General features: G+C 40.9%; 1 protein-coding gene across 2 annotated transcripts; it reads left to right on the forward strand.

The window, feature by feature from the left end:
• tlk2 (tousled-like kinase 2) lies at positions 1–25,799 on the forward strand. 2 transcript variants are annotated; one of them, XM_061981884.1, is made up of 21 exons: positions 1–598; positions 1,473–1,555; positions 4,759–4,836; positions 4,923–4,992; positions 9,882–9,925; positions 10,041–10,139; positions 12,598–12,699; positions 12,799–12,891; positions 12,988–13,098; positions 13,230–13,366; positions 13,639–13,791; positions 13,884–13,950; positions 16,720–16,817; positions 16,902–16,983; positions 17,053–17,144; positions 17,219–17,308; positions 17,388–17,557; positions 22,023–22,161; positions 22,317–22,428; positions 24,535–24,642; positions 24,723–25,799. In XM_061981884.1, the coding sequence occupies exons 2-21, from the start codon at positions 1,475–1,477 to the stop codon at positions 24,894–24,896; spliced, it is 2,100 nt and encodes a 699-aa protein (XP_061837868.1). In that variant the 5' UTR covers positions 1–598; positions 1,473–1,474; the 3' UTR covers positions 24,897–25,799. The 2 variants fall into 2 exon arrangements, with proteins under 2 accessions (XP_061837868.1, XP_061837869.1); XM_061981885.1 differs by lacking the exon at positions 10,041–10,139.
• The last annotated feature ends 170 nt before the right edge of the window (positions 25,800–25,969 follow it).

Consider the following 25,969-nt stretch of genomic DNA (forward strand, 5'->3'; position numbering starts at 1 on the left):
ATTGTTTACATTGCAAAAAAAACCACACAAGATCCGAACCGAATCGATCCGGATTGAACTGAAGCGGACATCACAACTTTCCAGCAGGGGATCGGATCGCTTTTTCCTCACCCCGCAGGGACGGCGACGACGAGGAAGGAGGCGGAAGAAGACAACGACTGGAGCCCAACTTTGTTTTGATCGCCCGGACCCGAAAAGGATCCCCAGTGAAGAAGCCAACAGGGGTTAACTGACGCCAGCTTTAAAGACATCAATTGTACCTGGCGGAGGGGAGGAAAAAAACTCTGAGGGTCGCCATTGTGTGGAGGGGAGAGAGGAGACATGATGGAGCTCGGAGACGGGGATGTAAAGGGGATCCCCGCCTAGGGAGCACTCACAGGCAGCTTTGGGATACCCTCGTCTACCGAGGCCTCCGACGGGGGGGAAACCACCGTGGTCTACCTTCAGCTCACCGCGCGCCGCCCTCCCCGACAAGCATCACGCGAGGCCCGAGGCTGTGGATGCGGCCTACCTGGGACTGACGAGCACCGGGGAAACAACGGGGGACTGTCCGGATTATTAACAGCAACGACAGGCCCAGAGGAGCGGGGGAAGTGCAGTAAGTATATTTGTGGATTAAAAAAAAGTCAAAAAAAAAAAAAAGAAAAAAGGATGGAGGTGAAAAGATGCTCCTGGCGTCGTGGACAACAAGAGGATGCTTCTTTATGACACCAAGCTAACGCTAGCCGGCTGGCTTCGTGTGTCGCCATTAACCTCTCTTTCTATCAATATATTTACACTTTACTTCCAATTTTACTTGATATTGACCAAGCACACTTGGTTTTAATCCGGCGTGGCGGTATATAAAGTTGATAAACTTCACTTTAATGTCATATCAGCGCTGATGTTCTTGCTAGCTCGTTTGTCAAGCTTGCTAATCATTGCGGTCTCTTTAATGTTGACATTTGTGAGACACCTAATCAAACACTTTTAAAAAGACGCTTTGATAAGGAATCATTTAAATGTATGGGAACCTTCGGTGAGGTGAGGTGAAGTTATACAAATGTTGGGCGTGTAACCTCAAACCTTTTAACTAGCAGGGCACAATATGGCCTCCATATAAATAAATAAGAATCATTACATAGACAAAGTCATGTGCATGAGTATTGTGATAGGTGGCTCCAGCTGCGTGTAACTTGGGCCTAGCTAGGTGTCATCACATGATGCCATCTTTCCCCCCTTACACACATCTGGCCTACATGCTTGATGCACAGCCCATATATTTATTATTGGCTTTATTCTCATGTATCTACTGTACCAGACATGGAAATGGTGGTGACTCAGATGAAGGATTATTATTACCCCGCTGTGACTCATCACGACCTGTGTCTTGTGAAATAATGATCCGTCACTCCCACTTGATGGTACCGGGACCTGGCAACCGCCTGGCCTTATTATTAATCGATGTGCTCTTGTCTTCCTTTTTTCCGCAGCCATGATGGAAGAACTGCACAGCCTGGACCCTCGACGGCAGGAGCTGCTGGAGGCTCGCTTCACCGGGGTCGGCGTTGCTAAGGTGGGAGTCGTCTCGATCTGAATCGCAATTCTGGTCAATTTTCTCAGGGGTGGGAAAGGACGAGGAGTGCGGATGCCTTCCTTCACGGCTATTGTCATTTAGTGTATACTGTCAATGCAAGGCACTGTCATACCTTAAACCGTTAACGTTACTGTATGGACTAAGCCAAGAAGCACTATCCTGATGCCAAAAGTAAAACATCTTCTATATGAGGAGTTCTGTTTTTTATGTATGCCCTTCAAAAACCCTAGTCAAAGATCCTATATAACAGGAGCACACTGTTCTTTTTTAAGCACCTATTATGCTGATAATATATTTTTGTACCATGAATTGATTAACGTGGACCCCGACTTAAACAAGTTGGAAAAACTTATTCGGGTATTACCATTTAGTGGTCAATTGTACGGAATATGTACTGTGCTGTGCAATCTACTAATAAAAGTTTCAATCAATGAATCAAAAACCTACTGCAAAAACGCTAGTCAAAGATCTACTATATGACAGGAGCACTCTGCTGTTAAGAATCTACTGCAAAAAAACACCAGTCTCAGATCCTCTATTTGATAGGAAGGTTCTTCTGTTTTTGAGAACCTACTGTAGTGTAAGATCCTTTATATGGGAGCATTCTGCTGTTTTTGAGGACATATTGTAAAAAGACTAGTCAAAGATCCTCTATATGACAGCACCATTCTGCTTGTTTTTAAGGACCTACTGCAAAAACGCCTGTCAAAGATCCTATAAATGACAGGAGCACTCTGCTGTTATTAACGACCTACTGCAAAAACGCTAGTCAAAGTTCCTCTATATGACAGTAGCAATCTCTGCTGTTATTAAGGATCTACTGCAAAAACGCCAGGATCTGTCAAAGATCCTATATATGACAGGAGCACTCTGCTGTTATTAACGACCTACTGCAAAAACGCTAGTCAAAGTTCCTCTATATGACAGTAGCACTCTCTGCAGTTATTAAGAAACTACTGCAAAAACACCAGTCAAAGATCCTCCGTATCTCAGGCGCTTTCTTCTGTTTTTATGGACCTACTTCAATAGCCAAAGATTCTCAATTTGACTGGAGTGCTCTGGGCCTACTGCAAAAATGTTCGTCAAAGATCCTATATATGACAAGAGCACTCTGCTGTTATTAACGACCTACTGCAAAAACGCTAGTCAAAGTTCCTCTATATGACAGTAGCAATTTCTGCTGTTATTAAGGATCTACTGCAAAAACGCCAGTCAGGCGCTTTCTTCTGTTTTTATGGACCCACAGCCAAAAATTCTCAATTTGACTGGAGTGCTCTAGGCCTACTGCAAAAATGTTCGTCAAAGAGCCTCCATATGTCATTACCTTTCTGCTGTTTTTTACGGACCTACACCAAAATGCTTGTCAAACATCCTCTATATGACAGGAGAACACTGCAGTCATTAAGGACCTACTGCAAAAAACGCTAGTCAAAGATCCTCTATATGTCAGGACTGTTCTGCTGTTTTTAAGGACTTACTGCAAAATGCTTGTCAAACATCCTCTATATGACAGGATATCTCTGCAGTTATTAAGGACCTAATGCAAAAAACGCTAGTCAAAGATCCTCTATATGTCAGGACTGTTCTGCTATTTTTAAGGACTTACTGCAAAATGCTTGTGAAAGATCCTCTATATGACAGGATAACGCTGCAGTTATTAAGGACCTACTGCAAAAACGCGAGTAAAAGATGCTACATTTCAAAAGGTGCACTTTTAGGAATCTACCACAAAAATGCTTGTCAAAGATTTTCTATTGTACGCTAATTCTCTGCTGTTTTTTCTAGCTAGGACTAGTGCAAATTTGCTATTCAAATATCCTCTATATGACAGGAGCACTTGTCAGTTTGTAAGAACATACTGGAAAACCGTTAGTAAAAGATGCTTTATTTGACAGGAGCACTGTGTTGTTTTTAGAAATATTTTTTGTCTTATATTTTCTATAAGGTAGGACTGCTCTGCTGTTTGTTACAGGACTATTGCAAAAATGCTAATCAAAGATAATCTATTTAACTGGAGCGCTCTGTTTTTTTTTTAATACAACTAGTGCAAATTGCTAGTCAAAGATCATGTATACGACGGAAGCAGTCTGTTGTTTTTAGGGACGTAGTGCAAAAACGCTAGTCTTAAGATCTTCTAAATGACAGGAGCGCTCTGCTAGTCTCTCCCAAGTCTTGAACCGAAGCCGTGGGCCGGCATGATTTATTTGGAAGCCGCCATTTAATGAGGACTTGCTTTTTGAAAATTGGTCATCGCGTGTATTTTTCTGTCTTATGTTTCATTCCACTTAGCAACGTTGCTTTGTCTGGCCAGGATGAGCATGCCTCATGTAGTGTGTGTGTTTTTTGGCTGGTGTGATATGACATCTCCCCCTCGCTCATGATGTAGTGCCTGCACAAGTGGCGAGGCCTGCCAAGAAGGCCACAGACGGGATGAGGGTGGGGGGGCCCAAGGGGATGAAGGCTGAGGAGGAATGCGTAAATAGTTGTTCACCAGGTGTGAGCGAGTGAGGCGGTGGCGATTCTGCAGAAGGTGATCCTGGAACACTCTGGGAAGGCGATGCCAGGAGTGGGCCGCGTGCCAACCATAGGCAGGGCCCGGAGCATGGCATGGCTGCCGCAGAGAAGATGGCGGCATCCTGCCACCCTGGATGACAGGAGATGCTGAGTGGGCTTCTAAAGAATGTCTTTTTAAAGAAAAAGTCTGATGTCACAAAGAAGCTTGGCCTTCATCTTCTTTACTGACTTGGCCATAGAATTAATTTTTTTTTGTGAGTGTGTGCTAATTCTATGAAAAGACGTGTGATGAAATGACCCATCATCCCCTTTAGGGCTTGAACAAGGCGATGAGAGAAATGGTAAAAAAAAGGGCGACATTAAAGGTGAGAGGGATAAAGAAGAAAAGATCCTCCTGTAATGTTCAGCCATTTTAGGGAAGGTTCAGCCAGTGAGTGCTCTTGTGTGCTCTGCATGACAACCGCCGCCACCACCACATTGGGCAGAGCCTGCAGAATTTTGATGTGATTTGTTTGACTGACAAGTATCTGCCAGGGAAGCGGCATCGCTAGGTCGCTAACGGCAACAAGCGAGCAGCAGTGTGCGCTCGCTATCATCAACCGCTTTGCTACAATTCTGCACGTGTTGCTCCTAAATACTAGTAACAATATGGCGACTTGTCTTTGCAGGGCTCAGGCCAGAATCAGAACGAGTCGTCCAACCAGAGTCTATGCAGCGTCGGCTCGCTCAGCGACAAAGAACTAGAGGTGAGGCTTTTTTTGCTTTTTCTGTCTCTCGGTGACACCTGCTGCGTGTTTTTTTTTTTTTTGACTGAGTCGTCACCTCCCTACAGACTCCGGAGAAAAGGGCCAACGACCAGAGAGTGCGGAAACGGAAAGCGGACCACTTTGACGGCAGCCAAGGTGAGACCCTGCCGCCCATCATACAAAGTGAAGACTTTACATTTTCATGAGGAGCTTGTCTCTTCACTGCTGAACTACTTTACTCCTCACAGTGTCTATGTGCACAAGGACACAAGTATTGTATTTTTCTGAGTATAAGTCGCACCGGAGTATAAGTCGCACCTGCCGAAAATGCATAATAAAGAAGAAAAAAAAAAACATATATAAGTCGCACTGAGTATAGGTCGCATTTTTGGGGGAACTTTATTTGATTAAACCCAACACCAAGAATAGACATTTGAAAGGCAATTTAAAATAAATAAAGAATAGTGAACAACAGGCTGAATAAGTGTACGTTATATGAGGCATAAATAACCAACTGAGAACGTGCCTGGTATGTTAACATAGCATATTTTGGTAAGAGTCATTCAAATAACTATAACATATAGAACATGCTATACGTTTACCAAACAATCTGTCACTCCTAATCGCTAAATCCCATGAAATCTTATATGTCTAGTCTCTTACGTGAATGCGCTTAATAATATTATTTCATATTTTACGCTAATGTGTTCATAATTTCACACATAAGTCGCTCCTGAGTATAAGTCGCACCCCGGCCAAACTATGAAAAAAACTGCGACTTATAGTCCGAAAAATACGGTAATTGAAATACAAATCTAACTGGAATAAAATGCTTCATGTAAACATGCCCATCGGAATATTCTGACCCGATCACACACATTCGGATCAAAATTTCCATGCAATCAAGACCAGTAAGATTAAATATCTCAAATAAGGGTTATATTTGCTTATTTTCTGTCTGATAAGATAATTCTTCTCACGAAGCAGATTTTATGTTAGTGTTTTACTTGGTTTAAGGGTTTTGGTTCTAAATGATCTCAGTAAGATATTACAGCTTGTAGCTGAGATTTTATGACCTATATTGAGTAAAACATGCTTGAAACGAGAATATCAACTGATGCAAAGCTTTGTCATTAACACTCACAAGTATAAAACTACTTTTTTAAAGTAATCATTTCTTACTTCTAGCATGAAAGAAAAATCATGATACCGAGCGCATATCATTATGTCAAGATAATGGCACTAGCATTTACTTAATTTAAGAATATTTTCCAACATATTGAGCAAAAAGGTCTCTTTTTTTTCTACCAAGAAAAGTGCACTTGTTATTAGTGAGAATATACTTATTTTAAGGTATTTTTGGGTTCATTTAGGTTAGCTATTTTTACTTGTTTCGGAAAGTCTTGACCAGCCGAATTTTCTTGTTCTATTGGCAGATAATGTTGCTTAGTTCAAATAAAATACCCCTAATTTTAGTAAAAATTTTTTCTTGTTTTTGAACACTGACTTTTTGCAGTGTGGTTTATGCCACGTTTGAAAACATTTCTTCCAAAGTTAGGGTCGAAAGTATCCTTATTTTTATGTTGATTTAATTAAAAAAATAAACCGATACCGATAATAAATAAAAAACGATACCGATCATTTCCGATATTACATTTTAAAGCATTTATCGGACATCTCTAATTGTGATCGTTGATCGCGATTAATTTGAGTTTGATCACGGTGATCAGCTGGTAGCATATTTCCTCTATCAAATATGGCGGATATGTCTGTTAGAAATGACTGCAGTAATAAACAGTAGGTAAGCAACAATACTTGGTGTAATCCTACACGGAACAATCCACCTTTATCCTTTATCCGTGATCCTGTGTGTGTCTGTGAATGTTTGTGTATGTTTGCGTGTGTATGTTTCGGTGTGTGTGCGCGACCTCCCGTTCCACCGTCGCGAAAGTGTTGCTCGTCATAACGTAATTAATGTTCAATCAGCATTGTGCCTCTTCCCCTTAAGTGCAGCCCAGAAGAACAAAACAAAGAAATATGACTAACACTAGCGTAGAAGTTGAAACAACATTTTAAAGGAGCAGCGACTTTAGTGACAGTCTTTACTTTCACTTTCTGCTGCAGCTCATCATTAATCTTGCCCTGAATGCGGACTTGCAGGCACTCTGAATGTCTATGTGACTGTATTGGTCCCGACTGGGAGAGTCAACACACCCACTAATTTAAAAAGAAAAGGCATTTTTATATCTACCGGTAAATATTTTTTATTCAGACTTTTTGTTTGTGTCTGTAAAGATTCCACTCTGATATAAAATGTTCTAAAAAAAAAAAAAAAAAACTCTGCAGACAGACACTTTGTGTTCTTTTTGTTTGTTTGTGGATAAAAAAACATTTTGTTCCTGAAATAATCATGAAACTTTTTTTATGCCTTGGTATATATTATTTTATAGTACCTTAAAATTAAACTGTTGAATTATTTTCATTCAAAATAAGATACAGAACTTGGGTTTTAAAAACTCCACAATCTGGGTCGCTGTTTGTTTACCAAAGCACTGGTGAGAAGCACTGATGTACACAAGTAATTAAAGAATACAAATAATAATTTACCATTTGAAAGTGTTGTTTAATAAATGTTAACTTGAACTAATAAAAGTCGTATAGTATTCACTACACCAATTATACTGTGTTTACTGCACAATGTTTGTGATGACAAGCTAAAAAGCAAAACAACTTTGAGAGGCAAAAAAGTTGTTTTTTTTACCCTCACAAATCGTACCAAAAAATAAGCAAAACCGTGACCCTAAAACCAGGTACGGATCGTAGCGTGGGTTACCTGTACTGTTGCGCCTCTTATAAGCACAATTATAATATGAACAAAATGACAGTTGTCTGCTGTTAGCATATATTATCTCAATCAAACATGGTGGGAATGTTTGTTACAAGATACTGCAGTAGTGAACAGTAGGGATGAAACTTCACTCGCTATAATCCTGCACGGGACAATCAGCTTTAATAAAAAAAAAAATTGTGATATTAATCGAGATCGGATTATATGAAAAAATTAATGGTGATGATTTTTTTTGCCATGTAACCCAGTCCTAGTCTGGAGTGTCATGTGTTGATGTAATTACAAAAGAAGGGATCCAGTTGTCGTCTCAAAGAGCTGTTTTATTCACGGCCTCACAGCTACTCCAAGTGCTAACTGCTAGCCTCAGGCACGTAACATGATGACGTCACGTCTGCGACTACAGAAACTACGGCGACCCGTACATATCACAACATGTAGGGCACAGAACAGATCCATTTCAGAAAGAGACGTAAAACAAAAGTAGCGAACAGAAGGAAAAATAGATAAATAAATAAGGTGACACGGTCTGACAAGCAGAAATGCGCAAAGCCATGTTTGTTTACAGTGGAAATCCCTGCCTCTTCTTCTACTTTCATTTACGGTATGTGCTGCGCATGCCAAAATAAAGTATTCCCATGTAAAGGGGTGATGCATGAAAACGCACATCATAATCAGATCATTTTTCTAGTGTCTATGTACACAGTAACATTCTAATCTGAATTATGATCAGATTAAATAAATGTTGCCAATGTTCACGTGTCTGCTTACCGAAACCTTGAATTTACTGTGTTGTGCTGTCGTAATACTTTTGGATTACAGGTTATATGTGCGGCTGAGCATGTTTGGAAACTTTATATCATAAAAGATAGTAAATTAACATTGCAAAAGTGAAGACCAGGTGCGTCTGAGGGGTGTTATAGGGGAACTGCACTTTTTTTGGTATGTTGCCTTTAATTTACAATCCCTTTTTAAAACAAGATCACATAAGTTTTTCTTTTTATGCATTCTAACTTTTAATATACGGCAAATACTAGGTTTCTGCTCATGAAGGTAATGGAACATACATCCAAAAACAGCAGACGATTAGGGATTGGTACCGTTCACATTTGAATTGATACGGTACTGGTTCCCGATACCGGTATTCAACGGTACCAGTTTTTGGTACGTTTGTGTGTGTTTGTGGTAATAAATGTAATTTCAAAATGTTTCAATTTAGCATATTTATTTCTCTATATTGATCGATCATCAAATATATCAAACAATATCCAACTGTTTGTATAGTAACAATGTTGCTAATTTTTTTGCAAATTTCTTCAACATTACAAACATTTAACTACAGCAATGAAGTGTTTTGTTCTTAGTATTGCACAAAATAAAACCCGGCTCCATGTACCCCTTTCTTTTTCCATCTGGAAAATATGTGCTGGGGGGTCCATGGAGGGCAATTGAGTTAAAAAGAAGTAAGCAAAAAAGGTTGGAGTAAAAATAAAAACAAGTTAAATATTTTTCAAAAAGTATTAAACTACAAATGAAAGTCATGCGAAACCCAGGCATCGAAACATGGCACTGCTTGATCTTATGTGAATCGGTGCCCGCTAGTACCGTTATATATTTATAACATGTCTATAAGACATTGATGGAGGATTTGGATGTTTTTTTAGAGCGCTTTATAAATGGAATACAGCAAATGTCCATTGTTAGCTGGCTTTTGCTAGAGTTTATTTAAGATTTAAAATGCATAAAATAAAGAAACACATATGTTTTTGTCTTGCATAAGGATTGTGTAGGATTGGCAACATTTCAAAAACGTGCAGTTCCCCTTTAAGAAGCAGAGTTACAATCCATACCGCCATATACTGTACAGCAAGTTATATTCACAGATAGTCCCGTTATGAATGTGTGCTACTGTATATTGAGAAATTTGTTTTTACGTCTATTTTAAACATATTTGTATGTATATGAATACCAGGTGTTTTGCTGATAGTTGATTGCAGTGTTTTGCATTAGAGAGCGATTGCAGTGTTTTGCATTAGAGAGCAGTAACAGAAAAATAAAAGGTTTTGGGCCAAAATTGAGTGCAATTTAAAAGTGTGCGTAAGTTACTTGACGGATAAAGGAAAACCAGCTCAAAGCACAAGTTTCCTTTTCTACTGTATGTTATCAACTGCCTCTTAACTCCATGCATCTTTTCCCCCAGGAAAAGCAGGAACAAGAGGACATAAAATTAGCGACTATTTTGAGGTGAGTGTCAAACACCCGTCTACAAAAAAAAAAAACTCTCAATCTTTGTTTTACCTTTGCCGCGTTCCCACTCAACTTTTTTCCTTTCCTTCTTCCTCGCTTCCTTCGCTGTCAGTTTGCGGGAGGTAGCGGTCCTGGTACCAGCCCTGCAAGGGGGATCCCGCCAGTGGTCCGCTCTTCCCCCCAACACTCACTCTCCAACCCCCCTGTCATGGTGAGCGCACTTTTAACGCTCCCCCCTTTTTCCACGCTGTTGTTTTCTTGCACACTTGATATCTTCTATATATCGATTCAGACACACCTTGCTGTGGCCACACTAATGCAGCTGCAGACGCACCTTTGAGGTGGGATGTAATTGAAATCTGTTGCGCAACGTCCATCGACATAATCAAGATTTGGAAGTTTCCACCTAAGAATCATATAAAACTAAATAATACGTCATGGGGTCAAACTGCGTCCATCTTTCAACCATGTATTTACTGCACAGGCAATGTCATAAGTCGCACTTTAACATTGTTTATAGAGATGCACAATATTTAGTTTTCAAGACAATACTGTCTGCTCCGCAGGACTTTACCAAAAATCATCCATCCATTCTCTTCCGCTTATCCCGATATATACCGATAACTTATTTATATACATATTTTAAAATATTTTTGATTTAACTGTAGTTTGTGCACACTTTCAAACCTCGCGCCTATTTTTGTGGCTGGCAAGCGATGGTGGCGTTACAGGTGGATGATAATTTTTGATGTGTTGAAGTGTGATATAAGTTTCCCTCCTTGCGAATTGTTTACAGAAAATTTGGGGCAAATGGCACACAAAACAGTGAAGAAGTCCTCCATGATTGACGCCATGTTTGTGTACAGTGAGCTCGGGGAGTAGGTTATGACAAACTTACAGCAAAGCACGTAGGAGAGAAGGAGCGCTTGATATGCTCACCCTAACTCACCTGTACGGGTAATCTCGCTTCATTGGAGCATTTTTTTTAGCGGTTATATAAGCTATTTTTTTAATCAGATTTATCTGTATGACATCATAATTTCTCATATCGGCCCAATAATTATCTGTGCGATATAATCGTGCACCCTTCATTTTGAACTGTAACACAAGTGTAATAAGAAGTGAAGTTGGTGTGTAAACTTAACATATGATCTGTATTCATTGTGAGTATGCTCATTTAGGGCTACGCAATTCCGCAAAAAAATTTAATCTAATTTTCTTGCTTAGAATTAGGATTGCAATTCTCTGAAATGATGTTTTTTCATGTGCTTTTGTTTGAAAGAAATGACACAGTTTTTTTTATTAATACTATGTTTCGATCAAGGTTTTATGCTGGCCGTTCCGATACCGATTATCCATGAGTGAGATCGACCGATACCGATCTTATGTATAAACTTGACATTTTTCATTTTATTGATGCTTTTATTTTTTTCTGTATTGTGTAGTTATAATTATATGCTTTTACTTGTAATTGTATTGAGTTTGTGGACCCCAGGAAGACTAGTGGGTTGTTGTGGCAACTAAACTAGTTCCCTATTCTTTTTTTATTACATGCAATTGTTTTGATCAAAATAAGATCAATATTACGCAATAACTAAGCAAAATAAAAAACTACGGTTTACTACTAATATCAAAAACATTTACTGTTATATTATTCTCTATCAAGACTCTTATTAATCTACTTGTTAAATTCCTGTTTATCTGCATACTTTCTGCTGTAACACGCTTCCATCTGCACTTGTTAGACTTTACTAAGCACTTACTTCTTGGTGTTCATTAAAGCTATCTTAGCGGTTAAATTAGCAATTAGGATACATGCTCCTTGCTTGTTCTTGGTGTGTCAAATTTATAGCCTCGTCTTCCACTGACAGTGATTCTTAAAATACTAAAAAATGCAGTTTATTTGCCGTAATTGAGGTGGTTATTTTTAGCTTAAGGGACCGTCTCCACCCTGTGTATGGAGACACATAACTAGCAGCTTGCCGCTTGTCGGCCGGGGGACTAAAATAAATCGTGTGTCAACCAGAGGGAATTGGATTGGTGTTTATGATCGCCATTGAAAGTAAGTAAGTAAGTTTTCACAAAAACCCTTCGACACTGATCAGTGGCCGATTGATCGGCACATTCCTAATTATTATCAATATTATTAAACTTTTCATTGTCTTGTTCATCTTAAAGCAAACTTCCAAAAGTCTTTCTCATGTTCTCCATGCCCCAAAACTGCAGTTGGTGATGGACTTTTTTAAGATAGAAAATAATGAACGTGTCACATTCGCTCACTCTACAATACGTCCATCTAGGTGATAAAGAAAAGTTCAAACTCAATTTCTCATTGCGTGAGCTTCTCCTGCCGGCTGAGGACTGATAGCCAGTGAGGCTATCGCACTCACGTCAGCGCGAGCCCTCAGCAGTGTTTGTTTATGATGCAGCTAGTTACGTTTAAAAAAAATTTACTTAAACTGCATTTTAATGTGACTCAAGATTGCCTGCTGTCCGCAATCTTCTCTTCTCACCTTCTTCTACTAACACCCTTTTTTGAAGCTGCCAAAGAACACCCAAGCAGAGTTATTATTGTCGTTTCTGCCGATCTACCTAGTGTGTTTCTTTTTGGAAATACAGTATCCCCCCACCCCCTTGACAATTTGTCATTGCTCTTTCCTGTTTCCCAGGTGCAGCAGGGTAGCCCTTCATCAGTGTGCTCGGCCAACACGGAGCTCTCATTATGCGTCCTGAAACCCGTGTCTCTTCACTTGCTCCACAAAGCCACGCAGGTACTTTTTGTGACCTTCCTTCGATTCTTTTAACACCGACAAATGTGGACAAATGTTCTTTTATAACCCAAACATTTTTTTGCCCCCTCTACTCTATAGTCCGACCTTACCATAGAGAAACTAACCGCAATGGAGAACAACAAGAACTCCGACCTGGAGAAGAAGGAGGGGCGGATAGACGATTTATTGCGGGTACTAATCAAACAGAGGGTTTTCCTTCCTGAGACATGTTGCTTTTCAGTCCGCACACGGGATACTCATTTTCATTTTACGTACGCTTGGCTTCAGGCTAACTGTGACCTGAGGAGACAGATTGACGAGCAGCAGAGGATGCTGGAGCGCTACAAGGAGCGTTTGAATAAGTGCGTGACCATGTCCAAGAAGCTCCTCATTGAAAAAGTACGTAACGCCCCCCCCAAGGACCGCGACTTATTAGAATGAGCTGCTCCCCCTTTGTTTGTTTAGTCGCTTTACTCCTCAAGGGGTCAACATGGCTGTGATTGATGGCTCTATTTATCTCTCCCCCGCAGTCCAAACAGGAGAAGATGGCGTGCCGTGACAAAAGCATGCAGGACCGGCTACGACTGGGCCACTTCACCACAGTCAGACACGGCGCGTCTTTCACAGAACAATGGACAGATGGCTACGCCTTCCAAAACCTCATCAAGTAAGAAGCTAATTTCTCTTAGAATAAAATAAAATGTTATTTTAAATGTCGGGGGAAGACTATTGTTCTGATATTTCATGCACAAAGTCGACTTGCATACCCTAAAAAAAGAACATTTTTGATTAAGGTTTTAGGGTTATGTTTTTTTTTAGTTCACCTTGAACGACTGCTACGATTTTTATATCATGTTTAATCTGCAATGAATGCAAATTAAGTTAAATTGAAAAGCTATGTTGAGAACCTAAAGAAATGTGTCTTTGCCTCCTATTCAGGCAACAAGAGCGGATCAACTCGCAGCGAGAAGACATCGAAAGGCAGCGCAAACTGCTGGCCAAGCGCAAGCCCCCTTCTATGGTCCAGACGCCACCTCCCAGCCTGGAACAAAACAAGCGGAAAAGTAAAGCGAACGGGACCGAGAGTGAAGCGTAGGACGGATTTTCTCTTACCCCGCTATGTTCTCTCTCGTTCTCTTTCTTGTGTCTAAAGTTATTCTTAGCATGGCTGTATTTCCTCGCAGGCTATCACAGGCGGAGTACCATGAGCAGGAAGAGATCTTCAAGCTAAGACTGGGCCATCTAAAGAAGGTACAGTAGAATACGATTGACGGAAATAATTGGTTCTTGATAGAGATGTCCGATAATATTTGCCTGCCGTTATTATCGGCCGATAAATGCGTTAAAAATGTAATATCGGAAATTATCGGTATTGGTTTTTGTATTATCGGTATCGTTTATTTTTTTAGTTATTTATTTATTTATTTAAAAAAAAAAATTAAATCAACATAAAAAACACAAGATACACTTACAATTAGTGCACCAACCCAAAAAACCTTCCTCCCCCATTTACACTCATTCACACTCATTCACACAAAAGGGTTGTTTCTTTCTGTTATTAATATTCTGGTTCCTACATTATATATCAATATATATCAATACAGTCTGCAAGGGATACAGGCCGTAAGCACACATGATTGTGCGTGCTACTGGTCCACTAATAGTACTAACCTTTAACAGTTAATTTTACTAATTTTCATTAATTACTAGTTTCTATGTAACTGTTTTTATATTGTTTACTTTATTTTTTATTCAAGAAAATGTTTTTAATTTATTTATCTTATTTTATAAATTTTTTTACTTAAGTACCTTATCTTCACCATACTTGGTTGTCCAAATTAGCCATAATAATGTGTTAATTCCACGACTGTATATATCGGTTGCTATCGGTATCGGTTGATATCGGTATCGGTAATTAAAGAGTTGGACAATATCGGAATATCGGATATCGGCAAAAAGCTATTATCGGACATCCCTAGTTCTTGAACAGGGTTCTTACATCAAAGAGTTTGTATAGTGAAGCAAATTTTTCCATAAAAAACAATGCAAATATGAGTAATGGGTTCCAGCCTTGACAAACCATATTTTAGCGAAGGTTTGCACACTTTGAACACAGTATAAAGTGCATTACAGTACTGTATATCAAACAAAATATAACAAGAGGGTAATTCTCCGAAGGGGATTTCTCTTTATTAACAAGCCAAAACATCAAGCTGAACTGTCCTGTATGTGCTGCTCTGCCAACGCGCGCACACTCACAGAAGTTCCTTTGGTGCTCTCACAATTGATCAGAAATCACAAAAGTCCTTAACTCTAACAACCATATGGCTACAATAATAAAACCTTTTAAAAAGTAAAATCCATCAGTACATTTTCTTCCGCTTATCTGAGGGGGTCGCGAGGGCAGCAGCCTAAGCAGAGAAGCACAGACTTCACTTCGCCCAGCTCCTCCCGGGGGATCCTGAGGTGTTCCCAGACCAGCTGGGAGACACAATCTCCCCTATGTGTCATGAGTCTTCCCCGTGGTCGCCTATCGGTCGGACGTGCGTTAAACACCTCCCCATGGAGGAGTCTGGGGAACATCCCGTCCAGATGCCCGAACCACCTCATCTGGTTCCTCTCGATATGGAGGAGCAGCGGCTTTACTCTGAGTTCCTCTAAAATGACAAAAGTTTCTCACCCTATTTCTAAGGGAGAGCCCCGCTGCTCAACATTTCGGTCGCTTGTACTTGTGATCTTCTTCTTTCGGTCATAACCCAAAGCTCATGACTATAGGTGAGGATAGGAGCATAGACCAATAAATTGGGAACTCTGCCTTCCTGCTCAATTCCTTCTTGACCACAACCGATCGATACAGGGTCCATATCACTGCAGACGCTGCACAGATCCAGGCTGCCCATTTGTCACCAATTCTGTTTATGGACAGAATTTCTAGGCGCAGTCAAAGCGTTGAGGGGATCCGGTTTGGTGGCTGCGGGGATTAGGTGTCTGCTTTTTGCAGATGATGTGGTCCTGATGGCTTCATCTGGCCATAATCTTCAGCTCTCACTGGATCGGTTCACAGAATCACCACTTCCGAATACGAGTCCATGGTTCTTGCCCGGAAAAGGGTGGAGTACCATCTCCAGGTTGGGGAGGAGATTTCCTCCAAGTGGGGGAGTTTGAGTACCTCGGAGTCTTGTTCACGAGGAAGGGAAGAGTGGAAAAGTTAAATCCACTTACATTTAAGGTGCTGTTTGCAACTTGCTTACAGTAACATTTTTCAAAGCAAAAAAATAAAACAAGAACACCACCGGCCGGCTTATGTTATCATTAGTCGTTTAACAGAACACATTTGTTTGACAATGGCCTATATTTTTTCACAATTACAAAATTTATGTAATCAAAAAACCGTCCCGAATAAACACCAGGTCTCGTCGACGGGTACACGCAGGGAGCGCGTGCACACATACAAAAGCAGTCCAAGAAAAGCAACAAACAATTTGCAGTCATGATGCTGTTATGATAGAATATACATTCAATGACAGCTAACACAAGTTATCCAAATTACATTTTTTCCCTCAAATTTAGTGGGTGCATCTTATGGTTAGAGTGTCCGCCCTGAGATCAGTAGGTTGTGAGTTCAAACCCCGGCCGAGTCGTACCAAAGACTATAAAAATGGGACCCATTACCTCCCTGCTTGGCACTCAGCATCAAGGGTTGGAATTGGGGGTTAAATCACCAAAAATGATTCCAGGGCGCGGCCACCCCTGCTGCCCACTGCAGGACAAATTTCACCACACCTAGTGTGTGTGTGACAATCATTGGTACTTTACTTTAACTTATTATTAGCTAACAACACCCAAAGCTAATGCGCATGCATGTGTTACTGTTACATACTGTTTAAAATACATTGGAAAGTTGGTGCCTGTATAAATGTTGAAAACAGCCCCGTTAATTAACATCGGCAATGGAGGAGCTGATGTTATGTTGTAGCTATCATGGCGAGGGCGTGCTGAGTCTTTTGTTGTCCTTTGCAGGAGGAGGCTGAGATCCAGGCAGAGCTGGAGAGGTTGGAGAGAGTCCGTAACCTGCACATTCGCGAGCTGAAAAGAATCCACAACGAGGATAATTCCCAGTAAGATTCCTCCGTAACCTTAATGTGTCATTTGTTATTATTGGCCTTACTTCCTGCTGTGACACTCAACCGCTTTCCTTGCAGATTCAAAGATCACCCGACGCTAAACGACCGATATCTACTTCTCCATTTACTCGGACGTGGAGGTTTTAGTGAAGTTTACAAAGTGAGCGTTTTGTTACAAGCACCTTTGACCTGTTATTTTGCTATCTCCTAACGAACCATCCCTTTTTAGGCCTTTGATTTAACAGAGCAAAGGTATGTGGCGGTCAAAATCCACCAGCTTAACAAAAACTGGAGGGATGAGAAGAAGGAGAACTACCACAAGTGAGTATTTGGCGACCAGCAATATTGATATTGATATGATAGTCATGTGACTTCAAAGCTCATGTTTGTCTCAGACACGCATGCAGGGAATATAGAATCCACAAAGAGCTGGACCACCCGCGAATAGTTAAACTCTACGACTACTTCTCGCTCGACACAGACTCGTAAGTTACGCCCTGCTAGCCTGTTGTCAGATCCGCTCACGTTCAAATGATACCAACGTTCTTCTGGGTTTGGCCGCAGGTTCTGCACAGTCCTGGAGTACTGCGAGGGCAACGACTTGGACTTCTACTTGAAGCAGCACAAGCTGATGTCCGAGAAGGAGGGTCGCTCCATCATCATGCAGATCGTTAACGCCCTCAAGTACCTCAACGAAATCAGACCGCCCATCATTCACTATGACCTTAAACCTGGTGGGTCGCCGCACAAAAACTTGTTTATAACTTAGAGAGACTTACACTTCCTTTTATTGTCATTCAAATGGGTCTACTCAAAATGTGACCAAATCGGCTGGGTCAAAAGTATACATACAGCAATGTTAATAATTGGTTACATGTCCCTTGGCAAGTTTCACTGCATTAGGCCCTTTTAGTAGCCATCCACAAGCTCTGGTTGAATTTATGACCACCCCTCTTGACAAAATTGGTGCAGTTCAGCTACATTTGTTGGTTTTCTGACATGGACTTGTTTCTTCAGCATTGTCCACACCTTTATGTCAGGACTTTGGGAAGGCCATTCTAAAACCTTAATTCTAGCCTGATTTAGCCATTCCTTTACCACTTTTGACGTGTGTTTGGGGTCATTGTCCTGTTGGAACACCCAACTGCGCCCAAGACCCAACCTCCAGGCTGATGATTTTAGGTTGTCCTGAAGAATTTGGAGGTAATCCTCCTTTTTCCTTGTCCCATTTACTCTCTGTAAAGCACCAGTTCCATTGGCTGCAAAACAGGCCCAGAGCATAATACTACCACCACCATGACGGTAGGGATGGTGTTCCTGGGATTAAAGGCCTCACCTTTTCTCCTCCAAACATATTGCTGGGTATTGTGGCCAAACAGCTCAATTTTTGTTTTATCTGACCACAGAACTTCCCTCCAGAAGTTCTTATCTTTGTCCATGTGATGTCCGATGAAACAGAAATTGAGCTGTTTGGCATACTTGCCAACCCTCCCGATTTTTCCGGGAGACTCCCGAATTTCAGTGCCCCTCCCGAAGATCTCCCGGGGCAACCATTCTCCCGAATTTATCACGATTTTCACCCGGACAACAATATTAAGGGCGTGCCGTCATGGCACTGCCTTTAGCGTCTGCTTTTTCACCAGCGTGCCGGACCAGTCACATGTTGTATGCGGCTTCTGCATACACACGAATAGTGACTGTAAGACATACTTGATCAACAGCCATACAGGTCACACTGAGGGTAAACAACATAAACAACTTTAACACTGTTACAAATATGCGCCACACTGTGAACCCACACCAAACAAGAATGACAAACACATTTCGGGAGAACATCCGCACCGTAACACAACATAAACACAACAGAACAAATACCCAAAAGCCCTTGTATCCCTAACTCTTCCGGGCTACAGTATACACTCCCGCTACCACCAAACCCTGCCCCCCACACCAAACTTTTGACCACGACTGTATGTTATGTTGTCTTTATATTCCAGCAAGTTAATCCGTTTTGGGGGGGAATTGAGGGGATTATTATGATGCGTTCAAGAGTCTTATGGCCTGAGGGAAGAAGCTGTTACAGAACCTGGAGGTTCTGCTACGGAGGCTGCGGAATCTCTTTCTAGAGTCCAGCAGTCTCTACAGATTTTCTGAGCCCTGGTCACAGCCCTGGTCTTTTAGTGTTTTGCAAGTGTGAATGAGTACTTTTTTAGCACATTCAAAAATTTGGTGATAATAATGATATCTGATAATTTTTGTGACAATAACCGTGATAAGAATGGTGACAATAACGGTAATATTGATTTTTCATATTTTTACACCCCTAAAGTACCTTTGGTTGACTGTGAATACAGTAAGTAATAATAATAAATAATATTTTTAAACAGAATAAGCTATTTACTTAAAGTTAAAGTACCAATGATTGTCACACACACACTCGGTGTGGTGAAATTTGTCCTCTGCATTTGACCCATCCCCTTGTTCACCCCCTGGGAGGTGAGGGGAGCAGTGGGCAGCAGCGGTGCCGAGCCCGGTAATCATTTTTGGTGATTTAACCCCCAATTCCAACCCTTGATGCTGAGTGCCAAGCAGGGAGGTAATGGGTTACATAGAGCAGGCTGGGCGATACTGAGGATTTTGGTGTCAATCCTATACAATGTAAATACCATCATCGATACCAATACTGACTAATGATACTTTTTGTTTGATACATCATGGTCAAATATTGTATGTGAATTTTCCTCTAGTCAGTTAATTATGCTTATGATCAAATGTTTTATGGAAATAAAAATGTTTTTTTTCTTACTACCGGTAAATACAACTATAACATTGTTAAAAATAGTCATTTATTTCCCTTATTATGTTCTACTACACACAACTTTTTAGGAAATAAGTTACTAAACTTAAAAAAAAGCAATTAGGGATAATAATTGAAAAGATTTTTATGACTCAAATTCCACTTTCGATTTTGCGTCACGGTTCGGTTCTTTATTGATTTTATTAGAATAGAATAGAAAGTACTTTATTGATCCCTGGGGGAAATTCAGCACCATGGATTATGGATTCTCATTTGGATAAAAGAATAGCAAACAAGTTGATTAGCATCAACTTTGTTTAGTTTAGGAAAAAAACATGAGTACGCAAAAAACAACAGTGAGATTTTGAGACCCACAGCCTTAATGGGGTGCCATGAAAGATATTTTGTTTTGAAAATAGATATAATATAAATATTTTACTGTAGTAATACACAAAATAAAACATGAATTATTCTGTGACAAATGACAATTACACAAGAATGTTCAGTAACATGTTAAACATGTTTTAAATAGAAAGGAAAACTATTATTAAAAAAAAATGTGTATACAGTATATATGCTGAGCGGTCAAAGGCAAATACAACTACGTCAGTCAAAGACAAATACAACAAGCATGTCAAGTAGAACTTTACACTGCAATCGTTCAACCGTCAGCTATGAAATGTAACCATTATTTTTCAGAGAATTAAGCATACCATTTTTGCTTTTTTAGGAAGCATACGTGATGTTTCTGACTAATCATGGTGTCATCCAGCTATGGAGAACACCTCTGAGGACGCCGTCCCGTTATTTGATGCATGAAAAACATTAATTTCACGTTTACAGTTATTAATAGCCTGTTTGAACATGATAGGCAGTGTTTGTTAGTTAGTTATCTGCAGGATTAACAGCAAACGATCTGTTGACCTTGCCGCCGCTGCTTGTCGTGATTCATTATTGTCTCGGAGGGAATCGAAAACGCGTCATTCATTTGTTATCACATGCTGTCTGCTGATGTTTCTGCTAGTATTTTCTCAATTTGATGCAACATCCACTTTGCAAGTTTCCCTGTTGTCTTCCTCTATCTTGAATAACGTCTGTGCTGCTTTTCGGCGCCGTGCGTGGTGACATCATGCATGCCCGCAGGTATAGATAAGGGAATCGTCAACAAAGCTGTCAAATGATTACCAAGAATTAAAACCCAGAGAGCTGTTTTTTTGGGATTCCCATTCCTCGTAGCAAAATATGCAACAAAAAAATATATATACAGTATTATCACGGGCTGCTCTCAGTGCTGACTCTCCACTCTCTGCGGCAGAGCAAGGAGGCGGATGGCCCAAGTTTGCCAAAACTCACCTTGGTATTAATATTTGGATCGATACCCTAGCACAGGGGTAGGGAACCTATGGCTCTAAAGCCAGATATGGCTCTTTTGATGACCGCATTTGGCTCTCAGATACATCTTAGCTGACATTACTTAACAGGATAAGTACTGAATAATTCCGCTGGTAATCACAGTGTTAAAAATAACGTTCAAAATATAAAACATTCTCATGCATTTTAATCCATCCATCCGTTTTCTACCGCACCTGTTCAAGAAGTCGCATTAATGGTAAGAAGTATTTTATTTATTATTGGTTAGCTTCAGAATAACAATGTTATTAAAAAGAATGAGAGACTTATGTTATACTCTAAAATGTTGGTCTCACTTAAAAATGCACGCATTTAGTTGTATTCAGTGTAAAAAAAAATATTATATGGCTCTCACGGAAATACATTTTAAAATATTTGGCTTTCATGGCTCTCTCAGCCAAAAAGGTTCCCGACCCCTGCCCTAGCACATACAGATAAATATTATCAGTTTATCAAGAACATTTTGTGAAAAGATCTGTCATGTTTCCTTTCACGACAGAACATATTTGAGAACCATTGACTTATACAAATGATTTAATTTAATATTTTTTTCATTTTTTTGTAAATATTTTGTCTGTTAAAAAAAATAACTACCATATAACAGCCTGTTTATATATTTAAACCTGCTCAGTGGCCTTGTGGTTAGAGTGTCCGACCTGAGACTGGAAGGTCGTGAGTTCAAACCCCGGCCGAGGCATACCATAGACTATAAAAATGGGACCCATTACCTCCCTGCTTGGCACTCAGCATCAAGGGTTGGAATTGGGGGTTAAATCACCAAAATGATTCCCGAGCGCAGCCACCGCTGCTGCTCACTGCTCCCCTCACCTCCCAGGGGGTGAACATGGGGATGTGTCAAATGCTGAGGATCATTTCACCACACCTAGTGTGTGTGTGACTATCGTTGGGACTTCAACGGTCAGCAGGAAACAAATACATTTTTCATTGTCGTCGGCTACTTGTCATAAAATGTCATCCTTGGTCCCGTTCAGGTAACATCCTCCTGGTGAACGGCACGGCATGCGGGGAGATCAAGATCACCGATTTCGGCCTGTCCAAGATCATGGATGACGACAGCTACAACTCTGTGGACGGCATGGAGCTGACGTCGCAGGGAGCCGGCACATATTGGTGAGGCGATAATGACAACTCGGCACGCCTGCTGCAGCCTGAATATCAACAAGATCACACCCCCGGGACATTTTCAGCTCAGGGACAGCAGCAGCATGTTCAGTGGAGACGCTTGATCTTACCAACTTACATTTTCATCCCCTCTTCGCCTTCAGGTATCTGCCGCCAGAGTGTTTTGTCGTCGGAAAAGAACCGCCCAAAATCTCCAACAAGGTGGACGTGTGGTCCGTGGGGGTCATCTTCTACCAGTGTTTGTACGGCCGCAAGGTACCGTATTTTTCGGATTATAAATCGCAGTTTTTTTCATAATTTGGCAGGGGTGCGATTTATACTCTGGAGCGACTTATGTGTGAAATTATTAACACATTACCGTAAAATATCAAATAATATTATTTATCTCATTCACGTAAGAGACTAGGCGTATATCAGCAATCGTCACACACACACGTCAACCAATAAAAATTTGGCGGGGGCGGGTCATGGCAGAAGTGCATTGTGGAAAAAAAAGATGTTACCTGCTACTACTTCTGTACCTATGAAAATTGATCAGAGCAGAGTTGTTTAGAAGCGACATCAAGGAAGAAGATTTCATGGGATTTAGCGATTAGGAGTGACAGATTGTTTGGTAAACGTATAGCATGTTCTATATGTTATAGTTATTTGAATGACTCTTACCATAATATGTTACGTTAACATACCAGGCACGTTCTCAGTTGGTTATTGATGCGTCATATAACGTACACTTATTCAGCCTGTTGTTCACTATTCTTTATTTATTTTAAATTTCCTTTCAAGTAGAAAATGGATGGATTGATGGATGGATGTCTATTCTTGGTGTTGGATTTTATCAAATAAATTTCCCCCAAAAATGCGACTTATACTCTAGTGCGACTTATATATGATTTTTCCTTCTTTATCATGCATTTTCGGCCGGTGCGATTTATACTCCGGAGCGATTTATAATCCGAAAAATACGGTAGTAGCAGCAACGCACCACACAGACAGTTCATTTTAGTAAAATACAACATGCAGCCAGACTAACTATAATCATTTTAGAACAGATGCTCCCCCCCAATATATTACTGCACTGAGTCACCATCAAAATTTGATTACAATGACAACAAACCTTTTTATAGAACATAATAAATTATTCAATGTTTAACTGAGGGCTGTCGAAACTTTTTCCACCGAGGGGCATACAGAAAAATATCAAGATGGGAAGGGCCACTTTGATGTAGGTGAATATATGCTGAGCTATGTGAACTGATAGCTAGGAGGTGGATGCTTTGTGTTGTGGGTGACTAAGTAAATGAGTGTTATTAATTCATTAATAATACATTCATTTTATTTTATAAAAATACAAAAATGGCCTCTGTACAGTTGTGCTCATAAGTTCACATACCCTGGGAGAATTTATGATTTCTTGGCCATTCTTCAGAGAAGAATGGCCACTCATGCTTAATGGTTGTGTGAAGCTATTTATTGGCAAACAACTGTGTTTACTCTTTTTAAATCAAAATGACGAAAGACATTTGCGCAGAAATGGCTTTCTTCTGGCGACTCGACCATGCAGCCCATTTTTCTTCAAGTGCCTCCTTATTTTGCATCTTGAAACAGCCACACCACAATTTTTCAGATAGTCCTGTATTTCAGCTGAAGTTATTTGTGGATTTTTCTTTGCATCTCGAACAATTTTCCTGGCAGTTGTGGCTGAAATCTTTGTTGGTCTACCTGAATCCCTCATCAGCATTTGAACACTGCTGATTGGCATTCTCAATTCCTTGGATATCTTTTTATACCCCTTTCCTGTTTTATGCAGTTCAATTACCTTTTCTCGCAGATCCTTTGACAATTCTTTTGCCTTCCCCATGACTCAGAATCCAGAAACGTCTGTGCAGCACTGGATGAAAGATGCAATGGTCTGTCAGAAGCCCAGAAACTCACTGACCTTTTATACACACACACTAATTACAAACAAACATGTCACAGGTGAGGATTGGAACCTTGATTAGCCATTCAAACCTGTTTGTGTCAACTTTTGTGCATGTTATCAGATCAAAGTCACTGGGGTATGTAAACTTTTGATCAGGGTCATTTGGGTACTTTCATTTGTCATTTTGATTTAAAAAGAGAAAACACAGTTGTTTGCCAACAAATAGCTTCACACAACCATTAAGCATGAGTGGAAGAAAGGTTTTTTTGTTATCATTCATATTCTCTGAAGAATGGCCAAGAAATCATCAATTCTCCCAGGGTATGTAAACTTATGAGCACGACTGTATGTTTTGATTTTTCGGTGTGTGGACCCCCCTGGTTAACACCATGAATCTTTGTGTACCCGTTCTCATCACACTTGTTGTGTTTGTTGTGTAGCCTTTTGGCCATAACCAGTCCCAGCAGGACATCCTGCAGGAGAACACCATCCTGAAGGCCACAGACGTGCAGTTCCCGCCAAAGCCGGTCGTCACCCCCGAAGCCAAGGTGAGGGATTCTTCTCGTTTCGGCTTCAACTTTTTAGACCCCTTCTGCGTCGCGCTGATGAACTGTTTTCTCTCGCGCAGGCCTTCATACGGCGCTGTCTGGTCTACCGAAAGGAGGACCGCATCGACGTTCACCAGCTGTCAAACGACCCCTTCCTCATGCCGCACATCCGCAAATCCGTGGCCTCCTCGGGCAGCGCGGCCATGGCGGTAGCCTCCACGTCCAGCTCCTCCAACAGCAGCGCCTCCAATTGAGGCCGCACAGCGCAGACTTGATAGCGGGAATGGAGTTAGGGTGGGGGCGGAGCTATATTGTCCACACCCCTCACCTACCTTCCCCCAGCATCCTCCTCATAGCATCCCATCTTGCTGCGAGGGGAGGATTAGAGGGTGAAGCATAAAGCGGGTGAGGAGATTGGGAGACAAAGTCCTCGCCCCGCAGCTTCCATGTCCACCAGGGGGGTGTCAAAGCCCAGAATGACTCACACAATGAAAAGCAAGGTGGGCTTCAGCTTTTGGGGGTTTTTCTGCTTAAAAAAAAGAGAAAACGCGAAGCTTCAGCTTGGATGAGACTGCTGTAGAGACGGGTGGGCGTCAGTGGTCCGCCGTCCCGCCCTCGCTCGCAAACCCACGCATGAGCCCTACTGGTGGACGTCGTTCACCTTCACGCTCAAACGGCAAGGCCGGTTTTATTGCATCACAAACACCAGTGTCCCCCCCCTCAATAAAACACCTGGTACACTTTCTTCCTCCCGGTCATCAGCCCGTCAGCCCCGTGACCAAAGCTTTGAACTCAACCAGGTGGCGGCGCCGTTGCACCTCATTTCTGTAGCTTATCGCGCAGTGGAAGCTACTGAGGACCCCCGAATGCCGTCCCCTTCATTTTTTAAGGAAGCAACCATTTTTTTATGCAGAAAACTTTTTTTCCCCTCAAGTTGCCTTTTAATTAGAACTTTACATTGTTTTTATTGACCCTCCCACCCTCCCCGTCATTAAAACACATATTTATTTAGGTTTGTTTGAATTCTTTTTTGGTTGTTTGAGGAAAAAAGAAGCAAAAGGACCGATTGACCTTTTAGTACTTTTTTTGACGGGGGGGGGGGAGAATTCGGCCTGAGCAGAAAGTTACATGAACCATTAAAACTATTGTTTCAAATATGTGCTTGTTCTAGTCTGATGGCCTGCAACCTTTGTTCTTCTTTAGGGGGGAAAATGTCTAAACTTTACACAGGAGATAGAGGACAATCCACACCTGACATAAGTATGTTTTATTCAATTATTGTTCCACAACTAATTACTTCATTTGAAACACCTGCACAAAATTTTGT

This window comes from Nerophis lumbriciformis, linkage group LG24 (genome assembly GCF_033978685.3).
Source record: "Nerophis lumbriciformis linkage group LG24, RoL_Nlum_v2.1, whole genome shotgun sequence".
In the NCBI taxonomy this organism is placed as follows: domain Eukaryota; kingdom Metazoa; phylum Chordata; class Actinopteri; order Syngnathiformes; family Syngnathidae; genus Nerophis; species Nerophis lumbriciformis.

What these genes read in the sequence shown, in the direction of transcription:
- tlk2 (XM_061981884.1), top strand. Translation starts at nt 1,475, where the DNA reads ATGATGGAAGAACTGCACAGCCTGGACCCTCGACGGCAGGAGCTGCTG. An exon ending in CCACTTTGACGGCAGCCAAG is followed by an intron (nt 4,993 to 9,881) that starts GTGAGACCCTGC and finishes CTTTTCCCCCAG; the next exon opens with GAAAAGCAGGAACAAGAGGA. An exon ending in AAGAAGGAGAACTACCACAA is followed by an intron (nt 17,145 to 17,218) that starts GTGAGTATTTGG and finishes TGTTTGTCTCAG; the next exon opens with ACACGCATGCAGGGAATATA.